Here is a 17,982-nt window from a genome sequence, read left to right on the forward strand (position 1 = left end):
AGCCAAGAGATGACATACGACATGTTAGAAAGAAGGAAGTGTTGATGAAAAAGAAACTGATGAAAGCTGCGTAATGGCAGGGACTCTGGTGTCCCTTGTTCTCGATCTGCAGTGTGTTTTTGATACCTTGAGTGGCCCTTGCTCCTGCCTTCACCACGAGCTGCACGTTAATTATCTTGCAACATGGCATACCACTTAGAGCTGTGGATCCCAGTAGCTGTTACGCAAGCCCTCACTCCCACACACAAACACATTTAAACACCTCAATTATGGATGCATCTTTGCATAGTGCTGGGAGTGTGACAGCTCTTTTCACTTAAATATGTGTGAGCACGGGGCAGAGAGGCAGAGCTGTTGCGCGGTTCCTTCATGCTGAAGTTTGGAAATCAGCTCTTTTTGTTGACGTGAAGTCAAACAGGTTGCTATATGAACAGTTATAGGGTTCAGAAGAGTCTCATCATGAGGGGTTATGTTGGTTTTGGGTGGTTTCACGCATTGTTCTCCTGTCACGCCGTGCAGCACATTCATAGCACTGCCACAAGCACTCAAATTTCCTTCGTTGCTCTCAGTCATCCGTCTTCAATCCTTCAGCTGTCTTGTGTACATTTGTGATCAGGATGAGGATCAGCAACTTTGAGTCAGAGGTCCTGGTTCTCAGTTGGACGAAGGTGGAGTTCATTATGTTGGTTTATTAATGTGGGAAGGATGGACATGGTCGGACGGACCTCAGGCATGAGGACTGTGTATCTGTGGTGAAGAGCTCAGACAAAAGACTTTTGAAAAAAAGAGAGTTTCTCCTCTCACCTCTGTTTGGACTCTCGGAGAGATGAGTCTGCTCCTCCACGAGTAGACAGTTAAGTGTGTGTCTCCTGGACTAGTAAGATGCTGAGTGGAAGTCCAGGACAAACACAGGATACACTGGCAAGATGATCCCTCGGTTTTCTGAGCAGTTGAAGGGCATGTCGGGGTCTCTTCACCTTTTCTGTGACACCGCCTTAGACACGACACGATGCCAGCTGCTTTCGATTTCAACAAGTTATCATTTCTAATTGTACATCCATTTTGAGGTGACCTGATCAAATTTGCTGATGCGGCATCCCGTGTGGGACACGATCTCCGTAGCTGTGATAAGGACGTCTCAGCAGCTGACAGAAGACTTGCGCCCGACCGTCCAGGCATCCCAACCAGCCGACAATAATCCTGTTAGACCTGTACGATTGTCACTGACCAGCGCAACAATCGCAGCTGGCTAATCCCATCAGTCCTTGGTCGAGTGGAGAAAAGGCGAGCGGGAGCGGCGCAGCAGCATCCCGAACAGATGGAGCTTAAAATACATGCTGCCTTTACATGATTATTTCACAAGTCATTGTGGGCACAGCAAGTGTCGGAGTAAATCCTGAAGAGTTCCAGGCAGCGATTTGAACCACCAATTCTCCATGAGCATTGTTTTACAGCCTCTGGTGGATCACTTTGATCATTCCAGTCTATCTGCTCACAGTGTTGTGATAAGAATTCTATTCTTCTCACAAGACATTGTGTCTTGTGTGTTAATCTGTGCTGTGAGCTCCGTCACGGTCGGACAAACCTTCTCATCTGCCGTTTGATGTTGGATTCACCACTTGACGAACATGATGATTGTCTTTCATCATTGTTTCCAATTTATCCACTCAACACCCACAAAATCACACAAAGCAGATCAGGGAATGGTGCCGTACACGTGGCCTGCTCCTGTGAGGTCCAAGTGGAGCAAACCACTTAGGTCCAAGTTCGCCTGCGAGGAAATGTCAGAGCTCTGATCCGACTTCCTCTGGACCGTAGCGTCATAAGAGGTATCATTTGTGTCTCCCTGCTTGTCAAGATGGGATTTGAATCTGCATAAAAGGCCTCATCCTGCGATCATAATAGCCTCTTTAAACCCCTCTTCAGATCCAGACACAAGGTTGAGCTGCAAACTGGCAGCGCTGGTATTAAATGCTGACCGAAACGTCTTTCTGTCCATCAACTGTTTATCTTCAGGAGCAGGTTTCTGCTCATTAAAGTAAAAAAAATCAGATTAAAAAAGATGACAAATAAATGACAATAAAAATAAGTCATGTTTTTAATTTGAAAGTCTTAATGTAGTTTTGAAAACCAGAAGCTGAATCTTGTGTGTGTGTGTTGCGTGTGCTTAGATGTACTGTAAATGAGGAGAAGGGTGTAAAACAACAACCTCTCCAGGTTAGAGATGCTCCTCAGGATGGAGGAGGAGTTCTGTTATCTTGGGCTGTATGGCTGTGGGAAGGGATGATGAGATGGTTCTTCTTTCATGAGGACTTTGTGGTCTCCTCTGACCGATGGATTTCTCCCCTCGCCCGTGGTCACCTTCCTTGGAATGATGCAAAGAGCCTTTTTGTCAAGATGTCTCATGGACGATTGAGATGTTCAACTGGGAGGAGGCCATTCTGGCGCGAATATCTTGCTGAAGACCTGGGAACACCTCAGTGTTCCTCTGGAAGAGCTGGAGGAGGTGTCTGGAGTGAGGGTGTGTGCCTTGTACTTCCATGATGTCAGTTTCCACAAATGAAACGCATCATCTTCTGAGCTATAGATTGATGTGATTTTCTCTGAACAGTTCATATTGGATTGGTAGCCAGTCAGCGCTTGTGTAGCTATGTGTTCTACGGTCATTACAAGTATCATCATTGTCATGAATAACAGTCAATGATTACAGAAAAAAGCAATAAAATCCTAGTTTGTAATTTAACATCTCCTCAAAACTTATTTGAAGCCTGTGTGACGACCACAGTTGTGACATTATTGATCCCAGGTCCAGGCACTGTGGGCAACACGCACCCAGACAGACTTGTTGTATTCCATTATTATCGTAATTCCTTATCCTTGGTATTCGTCCACCTCAGAGACGCTGCCCTCCACCTTGACTGTACTTTTCACACCTTTTCAACCCAATGGATAGTTGAGTGTCATAAGGAACAACTGCTATTTTGTTGGGGGGGGAGAAGCCAAGGATTATGGATTATTAGCCAAGCTAATTTTGGCTCTGGGGCAAATTTGAAGTTGGGAGTGAGAAGTTTGAAGCTATGTTTCTTCCTTCTGGATTATGACTCAACAATTGCGTAGCTCAAATTCCATAAGGATTTAGATTTTCTTGAATGTGCCGCTACTGGGGTGTGTTGCATCTGCCCGGTTCAAAATGTGTCGCCCTTTCTAGCCATTTTTGGCAGGATAGTAAAATGCATGTCAGCTTGTGAGTCATGACACATGTACAAGGAAATCCAGCAGTGGATTCTGCACTGTTACTCCTTGACCTGACATATGAGGAGATATCTGCTGTGTGACATCCGTTTTCGGAGACGCTGCGTGTCAGTGGACGTGCTCCAGGGGTTGCCGACCGCAGGTTTGTTAGTGGTGAGCTCTGGCAGGGCAGAGGTGAACTGACTCTGCTGGTGTTCAACTTTGCTGAACTAGATGAAGAGGCAGTGGAGAATCTTAAGTGTTTACAAGATGCCCCTCTCACCGCCGCTCCCTCTCACACAGAGCCACCGCAGCTAATCATCCAATCACGGCTGGAGCCTGTCTAAGAGGCCTGATTGGCTGATTAAGCGGCTTCATCAACACGCCACCCTCTGCGAGTGAAATGCACATCATGAAGAGCACCAGTGTGTCTGTCCTGTGTGTGAGTGTGCTTCCGTCATCTGTGCACACGTTCATTATCTGCCAGGAATTACTGATGGATGTTTGCTCTGTGTGGGAACCTTTTCAATGAAATGCTAATCAGCCGAGCGTGGCGCTTCAGGAGCTAACTGTCAGTGTGACTCCAGATTCTTCTGGGTTTGTTAACCAGAGCTGGACAAACTTTTTATTTGCCCAGATTCTGACTTACCCTGAAGGTGCTTGGATCCAGAGGCTGCACCCAGAATAATATCTCGGTGGTTTGTACTGACGACAAGTGCCTCAGCCCAAGAAACGCCGCCTGCGTCTGAGCTCAATCACTGGGATAGAGGAAGCACTGTTGGAGAACCAGAGAGAAGTCGCACTGAGTGGAGAGGCGGTGGAGTGTTGTCCTGAAGGAAGCAGAAAAGAGCTGGGCCGCCTGGGTTTCTCAGGCTGATGCCACATGTATCAAACATCTTAAATGCCTTCTCCCTACTGTTGACTCATTCTTACCAGATGTTTGATCCACTGTCGCTGTCAGTTCAGTCTCTGCCTTGAATGAGTCTCTTGATTGCCACAGTTCCAACTCAATTCAAGTCACTTTTTTGCTAGTTGTGAAGAGAACTGTGGTGCTGACCCGTTCAACCGACAGCAGCCACCTTTCATAGTCACTGAATCGCATTATTTAATTTTAATGTTTTTGATTAAAAATGGATTAAATGTTCAGCCCTGGCAAAGTGAGTACGAGAGCAGAGCTCTGTGACCGGTGCGCTTCATTTTCCGTCATCTTTGACACCTTCCGAATCTATTAGACAAACATGTCATGCCGCTTCTTTCTGGGGGTGAAGGTGCCATGGTGGCCTCTGCAGTGCTCGCCCTGGTCCTCACAAGAGACCATATTAGCCTCCATCATTACTCACAACCTTTACTCCTGCTGTCACTGCAGTCCCCTCTCTCTACTGTGAAATATCATTTGTATTTCTACATGCAGAGCTGGGCAGCACGTGCAGCACACCGTGGCCCGGTGGCAGATCAATGCCAATATTTATTTCATGTCCAATTACAGGGGCAAGAAGGAGTAGCATGGTGATGAAAGCGGAGGAAGCAGCCTGCAGCCTTGAGCTCGTGGAGCAGAGAATATGAGTACAAGAGCAGGTTATCGGATTCCGATACCGCAGGCTGAAGGCATTACCAGCGGGTGACGCCTCAGGAAAGAGAAAGTGAGGGAGTGATTTCCTGGTGCTCTGGATGGCAGGTCTCCTCCTTCACCGCCCTCACCTTTATTTCTAAAAAGTATTCGCTCTGAAGCTTAAACAAGAAGTATCGACCGTTTGGTCTCTCTGGGAATCTCACACTCCGCACATCAAACCTCTGCAGCTTGACAGAGACGCGGGCAGGGAATTACTTTGGAAGCCTGCGACTGTGTTGCTATGAATAAGTGACACTGTGACAGTGAAGGACTCTCACGGGTCGAGATGTGTGACTCTGAGCTGCACATCAAAACAACTCTGCTTGACCAAGTCCGAAATGTTATTTTGCTCTTTATTCGATGCATCAAATGAGACAAAACCAGGACAAGCCGTTGACATGTTTCTGTGAAGGCATAGGAGACCTGTGTGGTGGGGAGGAAGTGAGCTCGCAATTGAACTTACTATGACTGTCTCAAGCTTTGTGTCCACCCATGGTGCGTGTCCCAGAAGCAGCCTGGTACTTCTTATTGCAAAAAAAATGTGTGAAAATGTTATTTTTTGCACATGGACTGCTTCATTTTGGCATGAAACTATAGCACAAGGGTGTTAGACCAGTCCTCAAAGGGCTTTGCTACAACTGATCTAGAGGACACAGGTGAGGTGTGTTTGTTTGACATCGACACCCCTGCTCATGTAGAGTGGGTGCTTCAGGCAATGAAAAGTAAAAGGTGTCCTGTTCTCTCCCCAGTGTGTTGCCGGCATGGGGCCCCTACAATGCAATTTTGACCCCCTTTCCTCTTTATGTTGATATGTAGTCACATGACTGTCACCGCTGCCTTACCTGTCAGTCGAGGAGGACTCCTCCTTTTGGTCAGAGTGTTAAGGTCTCACCATGTGCTCTGTTGTTGAAATGTCGCTCTCACACAACATGTGTTCTCTGGCCCCTGACTATAAGAATAACCAGTCTCTTCTTCTTGTGTTTTCCTTACCCAGATATATTCCTGACTGTCGAAGGACCAGGGTTTCAGACGTGGATCAACAAGGTACTTTCATTTGTTCCTCTCTCTAAATCTGACTTTGTGTACAGGTGGGGTCAACAAGTACATTTGTCCAAGGGCCAGAAATGTTTCCTTTCAAACACTGCTGGGGTCATTTCTATGTTCTCACTCTGGGTTTTCTACTGTGCAGTCAATAGTAGGGATGGGTGATATGGACAAAAAAAGTTGCGATAAATGTTGTAATTTCACGATAGAATCACTTTATTCTATTCCATGTGTTGGACACAAAATTTATCATGAGATAAAAATTATGTCGAGATGAAGATTAAAAGCGCAGACTTTGCCGTCTGCAATATTCTGACTTGCAGACACTGAATGACAATGTTGACAGTTACGAAGCCATGGGAGACATAGTGGTTACAGGTGGATATATACATAATGCTTTTCCAGAGAGGCAGTTAGGCATGCGCTAACATTTACGATTCTATCTTGAGATAAAAATCTCGAGGTAACTGTTATCTCGAGATAAAAATAAAGTCATGCATGTCACTTCCAGGGCTCCGTACAGGGTGTGAGCATGTTGTTTTAGTTTGGAATAGGGGTGTGCCGATCAGGATTTTTGCTGCCGATCATTGATACCGATCAGCCAGAGTGCAGATCACTGATTCAGCTCACATGGATTGACAATGAATTTGTAATCAAAATGATGAGACCTTCTTTGTATCAACAACTTTTTATATCCCTCTTCAAGGTGGCAAAACTTAAAAGAAACCTTGCTTGAATGCAGCAATTATTCTGCCCAAAGGATACAACTGAAAAACGTAATAGGATGTGAGATGTCGCAGGTGAATCTCTAGAGACTGTACTATGTCCTTGAAATACTGACCTACTGGCCGCTTGTAGGGGGACTCCGAGACAGAGAGCACTGCAGTTATGAAAGTTTCCATTCCAGATGTTTACACAAGTTTCAGATTCAGGTGGCTGAGGAACGCTGCACCTCACTTCAAAACTGCAACGGATCCGGTCGTTTCTATCTCCCTGAGAAAGGCTGCTCATCTAGCTCGGTGAAATGAATAATTATTTCTTATCTTTCCGAATGTCACGCTCGGACCGGCGGGTGTTGCTAAGCGGCAGCTGCGCTAACTGCTGATGAACCAGATGTCTCGCTTTCAGGAGCCCGGAAAACTTTCTGGGCTCCGTCAAATGCTGGCGCTTTAAATGGCGTGTTTAATTTGAAGGTGCTTCCCTGCACAGCATTTTCCCGTGCTTGTGCTGCAGGATGCAAACTTTCTATGACAGCATGTCTCTCTACAGCAGACATGCTGCTGCTTAGTGAGCAGCGAGTAGGGAGGAGTGGATGCATCTCAGCCACTGTCTCGCTGTCACTCGTGATCGGTTGTTGTGATCGGCAATGACTGGTAGTGATGGGCATTCACCGATCACGCTGAAATCGGCTGCTTTGGATCTCTCGGGTGCAGGTGCAGCTCCCGACCTCTTTTGGTAACGGGTTCCTCCAGTCACTAGCTTGCACCTCCAGCTTTCGCTGAAGACCGTCATGCGCACGACTGCAGTCAGATTACCAATGGTGATGAGTCAGATGTTTGACCTCTCACCACTCACGAGTCACAGTGAGATGATCATGCACCAAAATACTTGCTTGACAACCTGACCTGCAATTCTTTGATGCAGCTCAGCACCGCAGAAGAAGTGCCGCAGCCTTCGTTAATATTCCGAGAGAGCAGAGGGGAGACCACGACTGTTTTTTTTTTTTTTTGTGTTGATGGGGCCTGTTTGAAATTCAGCAGGTCGAGACACCAGCTGAACAGAAGTCTCTTATCACAGAGGAGAGAAGAGCAAGAAGGAGGGGGGAGGACGAGGGGAACACAGATATTGAAGGATCTGTCGGTGTGAGCAGCGAGAGACCAAGCAGGGACAAAACGCCGTAAACAAGCCCAGTCCAAAGAGCAGTCCTAGTGCCGATGCGGCGATTCTTGATGAGGAAGTGAAGGTCTTGAATTTTAAAGGGGACTCCTTCTGGTGATCTCGATAACTGTTGACTAGCATGATGAGTTACCGCTGCGGTCGGATTGATTCTCTGGACCAGCGATAGACAGAGCTCAGTGCTGACTGAACCTTGGTTGAGTCCTGCTGCAGTCTTGACAGAGCAGGATCCTAAGTCTGCTTTCACCCGACGGGCTCAGACCCAGAAGGGCAGAGATCTGTCTCAACCCTCACTGTGCGACTCACGCATCTGCCTTTGCTTGTCTCTGGACTTTTTTTTTTAGTACTCAAGGTAGCCAGCTGGTCATTTTTTTGACTCCAAACGGCTGATGATGCGGCAAAAAAGTGAAAGCTCTCTGACGTGTTTCATTGACAGGCTTTTGGTTTCATCGCCTGACCTAATCCTTGCCGCTCCTGAAACTCCTTTATCCACTGATCGTTGAACAGTGTTGATGCCCCGAATTACCTCGTTTCTGTCTCAGTTGTCTCAGATAAGGTGTCACCTCCTGCTGCTACCTATTGCCAGAGAAGTCTGGGACCAAAACCTCGTCTCCTTAAAACCAGCGCCAAGGTTCAGTTCATTCATGCTGGCATCTCTGGGATTTGTCCGGAGCCTGACTTTGTCGTGTGAAATCCCTCTTAGATCTGAGTACCTACTCAACTGTGTTGGTCAGTGTTGTGGTCACCTGCTGTACGGTCAGGACCAGAGGTGTGTTATAGTGGTCATGAAAACTCAAAACTATTGAGATATTTATGTGAATGCTCCATGCTGACTTACAGGATGTGGTGAATGAGACTGTGCAACCGTTGCTGTGCATGTATTTACCTGCAGTTGAACGTCCCTAGAATTTAAAACGTCTTTACTTGAAGGAATAAAACCTGATCGTGTTCTGTCAAACACGAGGTGAAAGTTCAAGGTCACTCTTGAGCTGAATAGATTCTCAGGTGAGAATGTAAATTGCAGAACATCTTGGTGACTCTTCAGAGTGCAGGCCTGCTTCAGTAATGACAAAGGTGAACAGGCAGCAACTTTAAGCTCATTTCTGCAGGAAGATACACTTCTGACTCCGGGTCACTCGCCAGACAGACTTCAGTGTTCACTGTCGTTCATTAATCACTTAAGCCGCCGATCAATACACTCTTCTCCTGACTTTGGGACGCTGTTCCAGCAGCCTTCTGATTGCTAAAGTGGCATTTTAAAACTTGTCGACTGGCTGAATGTGGACAGCCACGGGAAGGCTCGGACATTTTCAAGTTTAGAAATCGGTGGTGCTTGTCAGGTCTGTGGTTTTAGTCTGGAATATCAACCAAAGGTTTGCAGCTGCTGGCCCTCGTCTAACTGCATCTCTTCTGACAATATATGGCAGTGCAACCGGCCTCAGAACTTGCAGCCACGGAGGACCGATTTGTGGTCTGCCTCTACAGTAGATCTCTTGCACAGGCTACTCTTGAGGGTTTGGGGCTTCACCCTGCTCGCTGGGCATGCCCACCCAACCCTCACTAACTTGGCCAGGGCACTGAAGGCCTTGGTATCTCCTTGGACCAGACCCAGCTCCTGGCGCAGTAACACCAGAGTGGTGGAAGCCCGTTGGCTCGGAACACGCCACCGTTCCTTCCCGCAGACTCTATCACTGCTTGTGAATTGGCACTTTTAGTTTGGACCAAAATGCTTCTAGCATCGGCATAGTTTTACTCTTAAATCACTGACCGAAGTCACCTGGGACCCGCCACCTCTGATGGACACCCACATTTGTAAACACAAGCGCGCACACACATTCAATCCATGTTAATCCTGGCGTAGCGTTTGGTTCAATGCAGCCGCATCTATCGGTCACAGGCCAGCACTCCTCTGCCCTCTGTTTTAATTACTTTTCTCTGTTTTCTTCCCCTCTTCTTTCCTCCCGGCCCTCTGTTTACCTCTGATTATAACGGATTAGCTGGAGACGTTTTTGCCGGCTGGCAAGTAGAGTGGCGGGGTTTGAAAGGTCAATGCTAGAGCGGTGATGTAGTCATTTAGCCGGTTCACCTGTTTGTGTTCCAGAAAATATCTCCATCGCTGTTCTATCACGTTTCCTTCAAGCTTCACTGAAGAGATACCTGGATGATCATCTTGATGACCTCCATGTCCCTACTCGTTTATAGCGATGGTCTTTTTACTTCTTCTGGAGCATAACCTCAAACTCAAACTGTTAAATAAGAATCCGAACAAGGCCTTCACAAGAAAGTTGAGCAAGAGTTTTTTCATTTTGTCGTCCTTCCCTTAGTTTTTTTAAATATAATGCAGTACACCAAAGTCTTAGTTTGCCATTTCCTCTTCCATCACGTCTCTTCACAGCAAAAGCTCTCCTGCATGCTTTTGGAGTGGCTGAGTTGTTTTGCTTATCTTATTTTCATTTTTGGCTTGCGAGCTATCCAGGCTCTCCACAGCTGCTCCTGACAACAAGCTCAGCTGCTGCCACCGTTGCTGAAAGTGACCGGAGCTTTAGTTTGGATTGAAGTTGACGGGCAGACTTCTGACTGCATTTCTCCTGATGAGGGACGTCCTATCTTGTCACGTGTAAATGAGATGTTTAGTTGCTGCGCTCGCTCTTCACGCCTCCTACTGAGGTTTGTGTGAGAACAGAGGGGAGAAACAATAACAGGACTAATCCTCTCATCTTCACACATCAGTCAGCTGCTCCAGTTTGACTCAAGACTTTTAATCATGACATCTTGCAATCACCGCGCAGCAGCAATCAATCACAGGCGCCTCTCAATGCACATGGCTGATGCTGCAGTGCACGTGCGTTGGGTCTGAACACGCCGCGATGGTAAACATAAAGGATGACCAGAAGGTAGAATGGAGGTGATGGCGAGTGCCGATCAGTAGGTGGAGCTGTCACTGGAATCGTCCCTCATTGGTCCTTTCTGCTGTACCAATCTGCAGCAGAGCGGGTTATGAGCATTGCTCTTCTTATTTCACGGTCTCAAATTTTTTTTGTGGCGTCGGATGAATCAGTATGTGGAGACACAGATTGGCCAAGGTAATGAACTGATGTCTAATGAGAGAGAGGTGAATGAGGACAGGAATCAAAGTTAAAGAACAAGTGTGAGAATGAGCTGGAGACCGAGTATAGAAGGGTGAAGGAAGACAGACCAACTATTCCAGGAGAATTGTCTGGTGGTGAAGGAGGTGAAAAAGAGTGCAGGGAGGGTGGTGACGTCCGGGCAGCTGCAAACCAAAGGTTTATGGGACTGTCCGGGCCGTTCCCATGGAGACCCAGCAGTCAGAAGGGTCAGAGATGAAGACTCTGAGGTTGTCCTTGGGAGGGACTGGAAAGGAAATCAGTCTATCAGAGGGGCAAGTGGAGAGGGTTTGGAGGACAGGTGGTTTGTGGAGAGGAGAGACCGTTTGGGACCAAGAATGTTGGAGATAAAGAGGAGGAAGACAACCGTGTGGCCATGACGGTGGAGGACATGAAGGCTAGTGATGGACGCTTTCAGCAGTTGGTTGTCTAGTAGAAAAAGGCACCACACAGCTCAGACAGTCAAGGTTTCAGCCAACAATCCTAGCATTCGCCAAGGTCAGCCAGTGCTTGGAGTCCTGACCGCCTGGAAGCTTCTGGTCCTACACTCCATCACTGGTGTGCAGTTGACACATTCAATCTGAAATCCAAGATGACGTCGCCGTGTAACTCTGCAGTGACACCCGAGTGCATTGCTAAATGAAGGATGGTCTTCGATGCCTGGATCAGCTTGGATCTGATGACATCACTGACCTGCACCCCCTACCTGCACCTGCTGTTCTCACAAGTCTGTTCTGTGAGGTTGATTTCTGGGTTCACCCTGGGTCAGTTAGCATTTGCCTCCCTGGCATCACTTTGAGTCGCCCACGAGTGTGACTCCCACCCATCGTCTACTCTCACAAGTCTCACATTCCTCTCAAGTTCAGCTCCAGCCCTGGTTCTTGTCATGGTCCACTGTATTCAACAAGTTTCCTTTCATTGGGAAAGTGTCTCCTGGATGTACCCGGGAGCTGGCGAGTGCATGGCAGTGGAATGAATCAACTCGTTCTCATACATATTGCACATCTGGTCCGTGGGACTCAATCATCCTATCACTTTGAGTCGTCCTCATAAATCACTAATGTTTGTAACTGCGGGCCACAGCTTCCCACGGCACCGAATTACTGCTGCTGCATCCAACTCAAACACTCTCCATCGCCCCAAAACTCACATGCCTTTCCCCTGTTTCCTCCGCGCCACACGTGCGTCCTGCATGTATAGAAGACGTTCCATCATCTCATTCATGGAGCATTAAGGAAGACGTCAGATTTCAGTGTCATTCAAAGACTGTGGCTCTCGAGGCAAATACACACTGAGTTTATTTTACTTCTCCATTGTCGTTCCTAAACGCAGCATGAATGCGTCCTCATTTAAAGAGGTCGGGGTTGTACCAGACGGGAGGATGGGCTGGGTCTCTCCAGTGCCGCAAGCTCGCTGAATTCTACTGCTGAGCTGACCTGAAGGTTGAGTTTGACCCGAAGTGATACTATGCTGTGAAATCTAACTCTGAATAACAGTGCAGGGAAAGTGAACACTGACGGATCGGGGCAATGTCTTCAGCAGAGCCATGGTGAAGGAAGGGATTTGCTCGTCCCACTTCTGACACCATCTGTAGCAGTGACTTCACTGAAGTGAGGACTTGAGAAAGCTTTATAATCTGTAAGCTTACTGTGATGTCGCTGGTTGTTTTGTTCTGGACTCTACAGCTTCTGCAGCTTCAGCTGAATGGGGAGGGTTTTCTCTTCGCTCTGTCTCTCATATGATCCACGTTATCAAAGGAGCAACAGTCTGATTCTGTCACCGCCCCAAACCCAGCAGCAACTGGCTGATAGTACCGGTGTCCAGGCTGCTGCAGTGTAGATAACCTCTGCTGAATCCTGCAGAATGAGAAGCCACTGAGGAACATGTTCACCTGCTGATGCTAACAGTTAAGAAACTTTCCTCCTTCACAATGCTGCAGACTTGTTTCTGAGATCTTGCTGGATACCGACTGAACAGGAGCACGCTGCAGACTTTCAGGAACACAAATATCCATTCCACCTCTGAAGGTCGAACTGCATCAGCCATCTAAAAATGTTGTGATAAGAAAACAGCCAATACATGGAAAAGCTCTATTCTTTTCAAGGCTTGTTTATCGAGTGAATGACGATGCAGTTAGTTGGAGATTTTAGTCTAAATACACGATAAGATGAAGATCACTATCTTCAAATTTGCCAGCAACAGAAGCAGCATTGCTAGTGTTGTAGAAACAGTGTTGTTGTGGAATGTGTTCTGTTGTCTTGAGTGAGGCAAGGATGGAGGTGGACAGACAAATCGGTCATTTCTCTTGTTCTAGAGTGAAGCTCAGTCGTCCAGGAGAGGCTCTGTGAGAGAACCTGTGCTCTAACTCGAGGTAGCTCTTGTCTGGATGAGTGTTGCCCTGGTATCAGCTCAAGCCTGCATTGTCCATTGTGGTCTTGTTGGTCAGTGATCGACTGTGGTCTTGCATCAAGACTAATGGAGACAGCGTTGTTATTGTCATGATTTTGTATTGTTTCAGCTCATTTTAAATCAAAACAATTCCCCTTTTGCTGTGTGCCTAACTCTGCTGTCTTTTCTCTCAGGATGGTGTCTTCAGCAAGCAGGAACTCATGCCAGCAAGCGCTCCTGTGCCCAACGTCGGCCAGTCGTCCTTTGTGGATTTTGGTGAGTCTTGTGACAGTTTTGCCGCATCAGAGGTGTTAACAAGATGCCGTCATCTCAAAGTAGCCATGTGACAACTGAGAACACATTCACACCATGAGTTGAGCTGTTAGCTTCTCTCCTAAATGGAGCTAACACAAATTCTCATCGTCTCGGCTGAGTTGAAGCGAAATAACAGCCGAGGCGATTTAAATTGTGTGGATCCATTTCACGCTCAGTGAACGCACCGCCGTGCAAGAAGCATCATAAAGTAGCAACTCTGACTTCCAAGTGTTTACAACATGGCTGCTCATTTAACCCCACTGCCGGCACGTTTGGGTTGTCAACTCCAATGTCCACACATCTAACAAGGGTGTTCAAACTTCCTCTTCATTTCCAGTTGTGTTCAGAGTGGCAGAGTTATTTTGCTCCTCTCAGTCAAGTGTGTTTTCCTCTGCGACTCCAATTTTTAGGGGATACTTGGCTGAGAATGATCAGAATGCCATGCCTGTGGCTGTAAGGCTGCTGACCCTGGTTTGCTCCTGGCTGGTTGCTGGATGAGCATGGACAGACCGATATGACTGATTTACTTACTGGGATGTCAACCATCATAAGTGCCGCCTCGGTTTATCTGCTGGTGTGAACCATCAGCTCAGTGGAACCCAAGTACCGCTTCGCTTCGTTTTTTTTTACAGCAGGGGCCTCAAAATCGGTGCAGACTTTTGTTCCCACCCAAGCAGCACACACACATAGCTTCACCAGTCAGGTGTCTGAAGACTGTGAGTCTGGTGCTGCGTGTTTCAGCTGACACCTGATTGGATTAGAACAAAGACCTGCACCCACTGTGGCCCTTTGTGCATCAGCTTGGATGCCCCTATTTTACTGCTTACATTTGACACATGCATTGATGAGACAGAATTCCGTTTCCCGCTCTCCATCATAACGCTGTCAGCTAGTTGAAGCCATCAATAGAATTGGGGAAGGGGCGGGGCTAATTTTGTGACGTGTTATCATGGTCCTTGGTGAGCGTCTGGAAAGGTCTTGATAGCAGCTTGATAGTTTCCCATTTGAAACCCCAGCCCTGGTGTCTTATCTTCTGAATGTTCTTGCTCACAGCCTCCTCCCTCAGGAGAGATGTTCTGAGCCCCGTGTCTCTCTATTTTGGGCACTTGAGTGGTTGTACATGAGTGAGAAGAGAGTTGAGAGATGTTAGCTGCTTATCTGATACCCCACCTCGACATCCCAGCAGATACACAACAGCAGACCACTGAGGTTTTGGGCTGCTTTAAACCTGTCTTTTCACTCTGGTGACATGAGACGCCAAAAGAAATCTAATTTTAGTACTTTGTGAAGTGGTCTTTTATCTCAGAAGTAGTACGACCAACTCATTCCTGCAAATCGGGTCGCAAATGAAATCTGTGTGTTTCTTTCTGCCGCAATTCTCCGCTGACATAACTTTTCATTGTACACACACGCTTACAATGACTAATCTTGTTTGTAGCTGCACACACAGACGCAGACTTCTCACACCGCCAAAGATTTTACTGAACATCTTATCCTCTCAAACAATCTTGGCCGGTCCTATCCATTGTTGAGCTCAGCTTTACATTTATCCTCCGCAAATCTGCGCCGGCTCACTAATCTCCCTGCTGCAGACCGATGGCCCCCAAAGTGACACCTAGTCTCCCCAGCAGATCTGCTAGATGGTGTCTGTCTCCTTTATGTATCTAGGCTTGTCTTTGGGGAAAGTTGTGAGGAACTGGAGAGAAAATCTAATTAGTCCAGGGAATGTGGAATTTTTTCAAGAGGTTCTCTGAACCAAACATTCAGCAGAGAAGAGGATTCACCTCAGCACCAGTATCAGAGGGACTGACGTCCTCATAAAGCCATGTCCTCCATCACCATTTTGTCCTCAGGTGTCCCACACAAATAGGCTCTTTATCGCCCTTTAATGCCCTGAGAGTTGCTCCAGCAACACGACTGTCTGCGATTGTTCCTGACTTGTTTGATGGAACATGCTTGATCCCGTCATTTCTGAAGGTGGCAGACCTTCTTCGTGGCATTCTGACTAACCCATGGTGCCTCCTGAAGTTCTCAAGGACTTTTCAGAAACCTGGAGCATCCACTTCAGTGTGCCGTTTTCAACAATGTGACAATTTCTTAAAACTTCTTCTCTTAATGGAAAAGTTTCGGAGAGCTCTGACCGTTTCACTGACAATCTGTGGCGCACCGTCATGTTCTGTGGCTTTTAATTAACTTTTGTGTCCACATTCTGGCGCGTGTGCGTGCGTGTGTGTTCAATGCTTCTCTCTGATAACTCTTTATTGAGATTAATCTGTTAATCTGTGTCACACAGGCTTCCATCAAATATTTAGTGAGCAAACCTCCTCATCTCTGAGGAGCAGTAATGACCATACTTGTGAGGACCTAGTCTTGACAAGCCACCTTGTGAGGACAGAGCGTAAATTTGGTTGAGAGTCAAGGTTCGGGTGAGCCATATGTTTAGGATGGTTAAGTTAAGGGTGAGAGGCTGGCCATTCATGACCATTTTTCCAGTGTGTGTCAAGCTTGATCACTGACAAATGGTACTATATAAACATTGATTTCTCCATGCACACACACATACACACATATGCATATACATAGTTACAGTATGTGTGTTATACAACTGTACTAAACTCGTTAATGAATACTGCATATTCCAGACACGCTTGCCGACATATACACACGCAGTAAACAAGGATGTACGCATGTGGCGCTGTTGTGTTTGTACGTTGTGTTTCATACTTGGGTGCCTTGTGTGTATGCTCTGTGGTTCACATTGCAAATTTGTGTTGCAACTTTAGCAAGGATCAAGTCAGCCAGGTCAGCTGTGAGTCCAGGCGAGTCTGTGAGTGACAGAGGATGAGTGGAAGAGCAGAGCGGAGGAAGGAAGAGCGGATGAGGAGGAATCCTGAGAAAAGACGTTCTGGCTGAATGTGGAGGATTAACAAGTGTGTCCTGAAAAAGCCCCCAGTGTGTTCGACACGACTCCGCTGCGGAGACGCAGAGATTAAAGAAGTGGAGAGGACACAGATACACACAGGCAGCGAATGTGATGACACAAGTGAACATTGATCCTTTTCAGCATGCACGCTCGCACTCTTCTGGTCAGCTGAGCAGAGAAACACACTCCCTGCTAACACACACACACACACACACCACACTCCCACTGAAACACTAGGCGTAGAGTGACACAGAACTCGCAGAAGCTGCAGGTCAGACTCGGCTCATCTCAGTCGCACAATGGCTACGCTTCTCCACGCTGGGACTCGTGGTGGTGCAAGAGCACAGTGTTCTTTTCATTTCAGTCGCACACATGAAAAATAACACACGTTCAGATGCAAAATCAGACCCCGTGTTCGGTGAAAGCATTCACACCAACGCAATTCTCGCACGTTCGTGCACTGCCGAAGCAGACACACGTACCTGTCCTCTGCGTTTTAGATCTTCGCTCGTCCTTGACTTCTGTCTCCCGTCCGTGCTGTCGCCGGGCAGAAACTGTGAGTGGCACAGGTCTGAGATGTGTAAATGAAAAGTGCCCTCAGTTCACCTCTCATATGATCTGGAATAAAAACAGACTTTAATTACACTCGACTTGGACAAAGAACCGCAAAGATGAAATAAATGACAGTAAATAAATGACCTGTGGTGTGCCTCAAGGTTCACCCTCTCTCTCGCGTACACTTTGGTCAGTTGCTCTCGCGGCAGTTTCCTTCCTCTGCTACACACAGACTCACCTGTCTGTCCCTAACTCACGACGGCTGTGTGTGTCTTGCATGACTGCTGCAGAGGTGATACGTGTCTGGTGTGTGTCCGTGATCCGCCTCAACTCTGCCGATCCAGACCCCTCTTCGCAGCAGACAAATGGATAAATCCACCTCAGCGTGAGACAACTTTTGAAACGCTTTTTAAAATGACTCCACTTCAGAATGTTCTATGTTCAGCTGCCATATTCAGGTGACCGTGGAGATGTTTGAATCCTGGAATCAGGTTAACAACAATTTAATCGAGGCTCTCTGTGACTGGCTCACCGCCACCTGCGGGTCATCAGCGCTCGTCTTCACTCACCTGACCCGACAGAGCCCCGCCCGGGGATGTGCAGTGTCGCACCAAACAGTGTTGAATTGAAGAGAAAAGCGCGACATGTTTAAAGGACAGAGACGTGAACGGAGAGCATGAATGCTTCCTGGCAAGCAGATTTAAAGGAGGCAAGATGGCGCGGCGGAGAGAGGCGTGTCCTGTGTGATCCGGAGAGGGAATTGCTCTGTTCCTCACATCTTCACCGCCTTTGTTCCACCCTTTAGTTTCACACTGCGGAGATGAGTGACGGCATCTGACAGACTTCTGGATTCGGCCGCCAGCACGGCTCCTCCTTTGTCAGACTTGTCAGATTAA

General features: G+C 47.3%; 1 protein-coding gene across 1 annotated transcript in view; it reads left to right on the plus strand.

Annotated features, from left to right (window-relative positions):
• Window positions 1–17,982, plus strand: part of itfg1 (integrin alpha FG-GAP repeat containing 1) — a 94,579-nt gene that overhangs the window by 18,642 nt on the left and 57,955 nt on the right. The window contains exons 7-8 of the mRNA XM_053864480.1: window positions 5,835–5,884; window positions 13,488–13,569. Coding sequence (XP_053720455.1) covers window positions 5,835–5,884; window positions 13,488–13,569 — 132 coding nt within the window. The remainder of the gene's footprint in view (window positions 1–5,834; window positions 5,885–13,487; window positions 13,570–17,982) is intronic.

Source organism: Synchiropus splendidus, chromosome 5 (genome assembly GCF_027744825.2).
Source record: "Synchiropus splendidus isolate RoL2022-P1 chromosome 5, RoL_Sspl_1.0, whole genome shotgun sequence".
Lineage (NCBI taxonomy): Eukaryota > Metazoa > Chordata > Actinopteri > Syngnathiformes > Callionymidae > Synchiropus > Synchiropus splendidus.